This window comes from Tupaia chinensis, unplaced genomic scaffold (assembly GCF_000334495.1).
Source record: "Tupaia chinensis unplaced genomic scaffold, TupChi_1.0 Scaffold000002_1, whole genome shotgun sequence".
NCBI lineage: Eukaryota > Metazoa > Chordata > Mammalia > Scandentia > Tupaiidae > Tupaia > Tupaia belangeri.
In genome coordinates, this window is record NW_006159428.1 from 6,217,051 (window position 1) to 6,225,210 (window position 8,160).

General features: G+C 44.1%; 1 protein-coding gene across 1 annotated transcript in view; it reads left to right on the forward strand.

Annotated features, from left to right (window-relative positions):
- Positions 1 to 773: 773 nt before the first annotated feature.
- The window catches only part of TMEM70 (transmembrane protein 70), a 28,349-nt gene continuing 20,962 nt past the window's right edge, over positions 774 to 8,160 (forward strand). The window contains exons 1-2 of the mRNA XM_006139809.2: positions 774 to 1,021; positions 2,689 to 2,794. Of these exons, the coding sequence (XP_006139871.1) occupies positions 812 to 1,021; positions 2,689 to 2,794 (316 nt within the window). The 5' untranslated portion in view covers positions 774 to 811. The remainder of the gene's footprint in view (positions 1,022 to 2,688; positions 2,795 to 8,160) is intronic.

The following is an 8,160-nucleotide window of genomic DNA, read 5'->3' on the forward strand; positions in this document are numbered from 1 at the left end:
TTCTCTATTCTAGTATCTTTGTGACCTCAGTTCTTAGCTTAGTCCTGGAAATGGGTGCCCAAGAGCTCTTTAAGGAGTAATGAACAAATGTACGTATGGATATGAATAATTTCTAGAGACACACTTGATATGTATCTTTTTTTAAGAATTATTTTATTTAATTTTATTTATTTTAATTTGACCAGAGAGGGAGAGAGAGAGAGAGAGAGAGAGAGAGAGAGAGCGCGAGCGAGCAAGCTGCCAGGTATGGCACTCAAACCACTGTTATCCATGTGGGAGTCCAGTATCCTTAACCACCATGCCATCTGTCGGCCCCTGCCGGCCCCCAGATTTGGTAAGTATTAAAATTATGTGAATGAGTTCCTTTTTCCTATTAACCTGAATCAAAGTTGCATTTATTTTGTTCAAATTGTGTATTCTTCCTGTGTCATTAAACTAGAAAAATTTCCCCAATGGAAAATCGTTTTTCGGATCTAGAAAATGACATCCACAAGAATGAAGGATTTAACGTCCCCTACCCCAGCTTCTAGGCGTTGCTCTTCCACGTTATCATATCGTATTCAAACTCTAGGAAAGAGGACCCGCGTGCAAGGCTGGGTGTTTGCAGATCTCACCAGCCAGGCTCCGGTGCGGTCGCTTCACAGCTCCGCCTGCTGGGAACGAACTGTAGCGGGGAAGGTTGAAGGCCGGCCTGATATTCTGCGCACACGCCGTCCCGGCGGGCTCCTAGGGGGCGGGGCGCGAGACGCGCTTAGCTGCCGCTGTGGGTGAGTGGCAGTCGCAGGGCCGTGGGCCGTTTTTCACGTGCAGGATGCTGCTTCTGGCTCTGGGCGGCCAGTGGGCGGCTGGGCTACGGTTCCGCGGGAAGAGGACCACGCTGTGGGCTGCCGCCACCCTCCAGCGCTCCAGCTCTGCCGTCTCGCGGCCGGCCTCCTGTAGTGGTCCCGCGGGGCCAGTCGGCAGCGGGAGCTCGAGGTTGCAGGGAATCGCGCCCCTTCTCCGGCGTCCTGCTCGAACACAGGTCGGCAGTCCGAGGGCCCGCGGGCGGGGATAGGTCGCGGCGCAGCGTCGGGTTTGAGGAGCCCAGCAAAGCTCTCCGCAACCTGGTGGCTCGAGTGCGGAAGGCGCCCTTGATGATCAGCGACACTCGCCGAAGTGTCAGGCCGAGGCCTGGAGACTAGAGGGAGATCTCGGGTTCACAGTTCCTGCCAGTCTGCTACTACCGTGGGACAGCGGTTACTTTTCCGGGCAGTTGCAAACGCTTTACAGGTGGTTCCAAATCCAGTGGGTTTGTGGCAACTCGAATTAGATTCTTTTCTACCGCGGGGCATAAGCTTTTAAGTGTTAATATGCATAGAAATTGGATGCAGCACGTGTAGACAGATCCAAAAGAATCCGGCTAATCTGACATTTGAGTTTGCTGTATTTTTAATTAGGTGGTTAGGTGGTTCTATTTTTAGGTCCCTTGGACCCTGAGAAAGGGGGAGATGTTGACATTAAGCCTTCCATTTTAATCTGAATAAATTGTCTCAATTCCGCCTTGTAAACATCAGGATTGGCAAGCGTGGTTGTAAGAGATAACTAAAATGGAAATTGGAGTCAATTTAAGCATAAAGGAATCAGACTTGCCTTTTACATTTTGAAGTGATAGCACTGTAACATTCATTTTGAGATGTTCTGGGAAATTGTTTCTGTGAAAATTAATGTAGGATTTCAAGTAAACTTTTTTTTACTTGAAGGGAACAGGGGATACAAGACTTTAAAGGAAAGGATTGCTCTCTCTTGTTTTTTTTTAAATTAATTTTATTATCGTCCATGTATTATTATTTTTAAATTTGACCCGAGAGAGAGAAAGAGAGAGTGGGAAAGTGAAAAATCAAATCACCAGGTCCAGGACTTGAACTGCAGTGGCCCTTGTGGGGAGTCCAGTATCTTAAGCACCACGCCACCTGCTGGTCCCACTCTCTCTTTTAATACTAACTATAATATAAACATTTTAGAAGCATTGAGAAAGATCTTGGGACCAGCAGTTGGTGTAATGGCCATGTTGTTGTACTCCCATGAAGTCATCCGTTGTTCAAGTCCCGGACCCGGTGGCTTAAACTCACACTGGGCATGTGTGCATGCATGCCCAAGATCCCAAGAGGAGAATGGAGGAGAAAGGATTGCAGCGAGGCCATCCCCCCTGGGGAGTGATTTCTTGCTTTCTGTCTCTCTCTCTTTCTGGCAAGCACCCTGCCCTATAGCAAAAACCTCTCAAAAAAAAAAAAAAAAAAGAGAGAGAGAGAGAAAGGTCTTACGCTTTAAGTGTAATCTGGATTTGCAGAGTGTTTTACTTATTGTTTTAAAGTTAGTTTTTGCTTATGCTTTGAAAAACTAATGCATTTAAGGAATAAGAATGATATTGTTATTAACAGTAGAATAGAAGAAACCATTCTGCTAATTTTTTTTTTTTCTTGTTCAGGGTCACACCAGGTCCAAACCTGGCAAACTGTAATTCAGCATGTTTCTACTTGTCATGGAGTTAGGGAAAGCAGTTCTGTTAGCCAGTTTGATGTCTTAGTCTCTGGATTATTTGGAGAATTCTTTGTCACCTCATGTGGGAACTTCTATATTACATTTTAAAAATATAAACTAAAATACTTAAGACTGTTTGAAGGCAGTTTACTCACTGTGGTCTCTGTTTAGATATCTGCTTGTTGGGAAGGATGTGTTCGATGCTTCAGTACACAAGTTGACAAATCAGAAGACGGAAGGCTGATTTATACTGGAAATCTGGCCCGAGCAGTATTTGGTGAGTAATCAGATGTGACAGTATTTTATTTATTTTTTGGTATTACTTGTAAAAAATTTTCTTTTTATATGTTACCTGTTGTTTTAGCTTCTCTTAATTATAAGACATAATAAATTATAATTTTTTTTTCACCTTGAGGCTTGTTGATAAGATGTAGAGATTGTGACCTTTGCATTTATTTTTATTAAAAGAATTCTTTTAAAAATATTTATTTATTTATTTCATTGTATTTATTTTTATTATTGTTATTATTTTTTAATTTTACCAGAGAGAGACAGAGAAAGGAAAAGTGCGAAAGTAAGCCACCAGGTCCAGGACTCAAGCCATGGTCAGTTATGTGGGAGTCCAGTGCCTTAACCATCATGCCACTTCCTGGCCCCTAAAATAATTATTTTATTTAACTTTATTATTATTATTATTATTTAACTTGGCCAGTGAGAGAGAGAAAGGGAAAGTGAGAAAGCAAGCCACCGGGTCTGGGACTCAAACCGTGGTTGGCCATGTGGGAGTCTAGCACCTCCAAACACCACACCACCTGCTAGCCCCAGAGACCTTTGTGTTTTTAGATTGTAAACGACCTTTGACGCCAGTCTGTATCCTGGTGGTTAAGGGAGCCAGATCCCACATGGCCCATTGCAGGTTTGAGTCTCTGCTGAGGTAGCTTGAAAAACACAAAGGCATGCATATGTTTGTGTCCCCAAATTCCAACAGGATAGAGAAATAGAGGAGAAGGGATTGCAGTGTGACCATGCTCCATTAGGGGCTGCTTTCTCTGTTTCTCTGGTGAACACACATGCCTTCTGATATACATATAAACATATTTAGATATACAAACACATGTAAATATATAATTGAACATAAGTATGTGTGTGTGTGTGTTTAAAGGTTATATTATGACTTTGGGATCTTATGGCTGGGTAATCAACCTTTTAGTCTTTGGCCATCTCTTTGTTGGGGCTGTTTAACAACAAAAGAAAAGTGTGTGTGCAGGGACCAGCAGATGGCGTAATGGTTATGTTGCTGAACTCACACACATAGTCCACTGCAGTTCAAGTCCTGGACGTGATGGCTTAAAACTCACGCTGGGGGGACCAGCAAGTGGCATAGTGGTTAAGGTGTTGGACACTCCCACATGGCCAACCACAGTTCAAGTCCTGGAACTGGTGACTTGCTTTCTGACTTTCCCTCTCTCTCTCTTTCTGTGTGTGTGTGTGTGTGTGTGTCTAGTCAAATTTAAATGATGAACATGAAAAAAATAAACCTCACACTGGGCACTTACGTGTGTGTGCCCCAAATCCCTAGAATGGAGGAGAAGGGATTATGGTGTGACCATCTCCCTTTGGGGGAGAGTTCTTGCTTTCTGTCTCTTTGTTCTGTCTCTCTAGTGAGCGCCTGAGCCTTATAGCAAAAATTTCTCTCTTAAAAAAATGTTTGTGTAGAGAAAAAATATGGACAAATACCTCTTCATCTTTGGATATGTGTGGGAGAGAAAGAGAGAGGGAGAGAGAACCCACCACAGGGTCTCGTCATACCTAGATCCCCTTTCCTCGGCTCTCCAGCTTCTCAGGATCTTGGGTGCCTGTTGATATGTTTTCAGGTCACTCAGGATCTGCCACGTAGCTTCTAGCACTGCAGTCCTGTATGCTGTGGGCTGTGCTACCTAGGCTGGATAGAAGAATACCTCTTTTTTAAAAAAATATATTTAATTTTATTTATTCATGAATTTATTTTAACTTGACCAGAGAGAGACACAGAGAGAAAGAGTGAAGCAAGCCACCTTAACTACCATGCCACCTGCCGGCCCAAACCGCCATGAATTTCAAGGCAGAAACACGTCAAAGCCAGAGAGAGAGAAAGCGTCCCTTGGAGAGGGGGCATGGTCACACTGCTGTGGTCACTGCAGTTCCTTCTCCATTCTGTGGACTATTGAGACTTTAGACTTGCATGCATGTGCACCTGGTGTTTTTTTTTTTACCCCCAAGCTGCCAGGGCTGGGATTTAGACCATGGTTGACTATGTAGGATATAGCTCCCTTAACCAATAAGCTACAGGCTGGCCATTTAAAGTATATATTTTTCTTGGGTAAAAAATTATTTAAATTTATTTCTCTATTTATTTTAATTTGACCAAGATGGGGCAGAGAGAGAGGTAAAGTGAGAAAGCAAGTTGCCAGGTCCGGGACTTGAACTGTGGTCAGCCGTGTGGGAGTCCAGCACCCTTAACCACCATGCCACTTGCCGGACCCCTAAAGTATGTCTTTATTATGTTCTGGATTTCCATATGCACCTGGGTTTATTTCTTGATTTTCTGTTTTGTTCTGTTGATCTGTTTATTAATGCACAGATCCACATGAACTAAATTATAGAGTTTTTTATTGTTGTTATTTATTTATTTAGATTTTTTGCTATTTTATGTGAACGTTCACAGGAGAGAGAGAGAGAGAGACAGAGGGAAAGCAAGAAATTGTCCCTCCCTGGGGGGCGGGGGTGTGTGCAGGATTGATCACACTCCAGTTCCTTCTCCTCCATCTTCTCTCAGGATTTTGGGCATGCATGTACATGTACCCAGTGTGAGTTTCAAGCCACTGGGTCTGGTACTCAGACCACAGTTAGCCTTGTGGAAGTCTAGCACTTTTTTTTTTTTGGAGAGGTTTTTGCTATAGGGCATGTGCGCTCGCCAGACAGAGAGAGACAGAGAGACAGAAAGCGAGAAATCACCCCCCCAGGGGGGATGGTCACGCCGCAATCCCTTCTCCTCCATTCTCCTCTCGGGATCTTGGGCACGCACGCACAGGCGCCCGGCGTGAGTTTTAAGCCACCGGGTCCGGGACGTGAACTGCGGTCGACTACGTGGGAGTCCAGCAACATAGCCATTACGCTAACTGCTGGTTCCCTCTAGCACTTTAACCACCACACTACATGCTGGCCCCTATTATTGTTATTTTAAAAACCTTTGCCAGAGAGTGAGTTTACTTGCCAGAGAGGGAGAGAAAAAGAGAGAGAGAGATGGGACCAGCAGGCGGTATGGTGATTAAGGTGCTGGACACTCCCACATGGCTGACCATGGTTTGAGTCTCGGACCTGGTGGCTTGCTTTCTCACTTCCTCTTTCTCTCTTTGTTTCTGTCTCTGTCTTTCTGGTTAAATTTTTAAAAATGAATGAATAAATAAGTAAGTAATTATTTAAAGAAAAAAGAGAGAGAGAGAGAGAGAGCGAGACAGAGTAAGCATCCCCCATGGGACAAGGTTCAACTCCCTGCCTCCATTGAGGTAAAGAGGGTACACCCTCCCCAATAGGACATGGAGACAGAGCGTTCTCTTTTCCTCCATTTTTCCATCCTGTGGGATTTTGGACACATACCCATTGTGTGTGTGTGTGTGTGTGTGTGTGTTTTAGAGAATTATTACTTTACTTCATTTGTTATTATTAGTACTTTTTTTTTTTTTTTTTAATTTGGCCAAAGAGAGGATGGGAGGAAGTAAGAAAGCAAGCTACCAGGTCTAGGACTGGAACTGCAGTTGGCCATGTGGGAATCCAGTGCCCTAACCACCATGCCATGTGCTGGCCCCATCACCCTGTGTGTTTGTCAAGTTGCTGGGGCTGGGACTCATTCACACAGTTGGCATGTGAGATCCGGCACCTTCAACCATCAGGTTAGGGGGCTCGCTTTTCTATTACTATTATTTTTGTTTATTTATTTTTTGCCATAAAGTATGTGTGCTCACCTGAGAGAGAGAGAAATAGAGGAAAAGTGAGAAATCACTCCCCAGTGGAGGATGACCACACCACAGTCTCTTCTCCTTCATTCTCCTCTTGAGAGTTTGGTCATGCACACACACGTGCCTAGCATGTTTTTCAAGCTGTTGGGTCTATAACTTGAACCAACAGTCAACCAGCAGTCAGCTTAACTACCATGTCGTCAGCCATTCCGCCTGGCTTGTTTTTCAAGCTTCCGAGTCTAGGACTCATAATGTGGCGTCTGCCATAGTGGGATCCAGTGACTTGAACCACCACAGCGTGTGCTGACTCTTCTATTGTGTTTTGTTTTTGAAAGAATTATTTATTTAATTTTATTATTATTTATTTAATTTGCTATAGGGTACATGCAATCACTTAGAGAAACAGAGAGAGAAAGAGAGAGAGAGAAAGAGTGAAGCAAGCCACCAGGTCTGGGACTTGAACCACAGTTGGTCATGGGGGACCTCCAGCACCTTAACCAGCATGCCATCTGCTGGCCCCTCCACTGTGTTTTAATATTTGGGAGGGCCAACTTCCCCTTTTCCTCCTTTTTTTTTTTTGCATTTGCTTTTCTAAATAAACTTTATAATCAATTTTTCATTTTTAAAGACTTTTGCTATAGAGTGAGTGAGCTCACCAGAAAGACAGAAATTGAGAAATCACCTTCCAGGGGGATGGTCATGCTGCAATCCCTTCTCCATTTTCCTCTTGGGATCTTGGGCATGCACATACATGTGCCTGGCATGAATTTTAAGCCGACAGGTCTGGTACTCGAACCGTGGTCTATTACGTGGGAGTCCAGCAACGTAACCGTTATGCCATCTGCTGGTCCCTGTATTCAATTTGTTTAGGATATCAACTTTTCTATTTTCTGAACAGGTGATATTTTTATTAGGATCTTATAAAGAGAAATTTACATTGCAAGTTTTTTTGTTAGAGGTTTTTGCCTTAGGGCTTGTGTACTTGCCACAGAGAGAGAGAGAGAGAGCCAAACAGAGAGAAAGTGAGAAATCACCCCCAACAAGGGATGGCCATGCTGTAATCCCTTCTCCTCCATTCTCTTCCCAGAGTCTTGGACATGCACACACATGTGTGTGTCTCAAGCTACCTGATCTGAGCCTTGAAATATGGTCCACAAAATCCCGAGAGGAGAATGGAGGAAAAAGGATTGGGGTGTGGCTATCCCCCCCACTCCTGGGTGATATCTCTCTGTCTCTTGGTCTCTGTGTCTCTGGCAAGCTCATGTACCTGATAGCAGAAAACCTTAAAAAAAAAAAAAAAAAAAAAAAAAGCAAAAATAATTATTTATTTTGGGTGGCATGGTGATTTAAAGCTCTGGACTCCCACATGGCTGACAGTGGTTTGAGTCCCAGACCTGGCAGCTCGCTTTTTCTTCCCTTTCTCTCTGTCTCTGGTGAGTGCACATGTCCTGTATAAAGTTAAGTCCTGTATAAAGTTAAAAAATAATAATAACTCATGCCGGGCGCGTGTACGTGCGTGCCCAAGATCCCGAGAGGAGAATGGAGGAGAAGGGATTGTGGCGTGACCATCCCCCCGGGGGGTGATTTCTCGCTTTCTGTCTCTGTCTCTCTCTGTCTGGCGAGCACACGCGCCCTATAGTGAAAATCT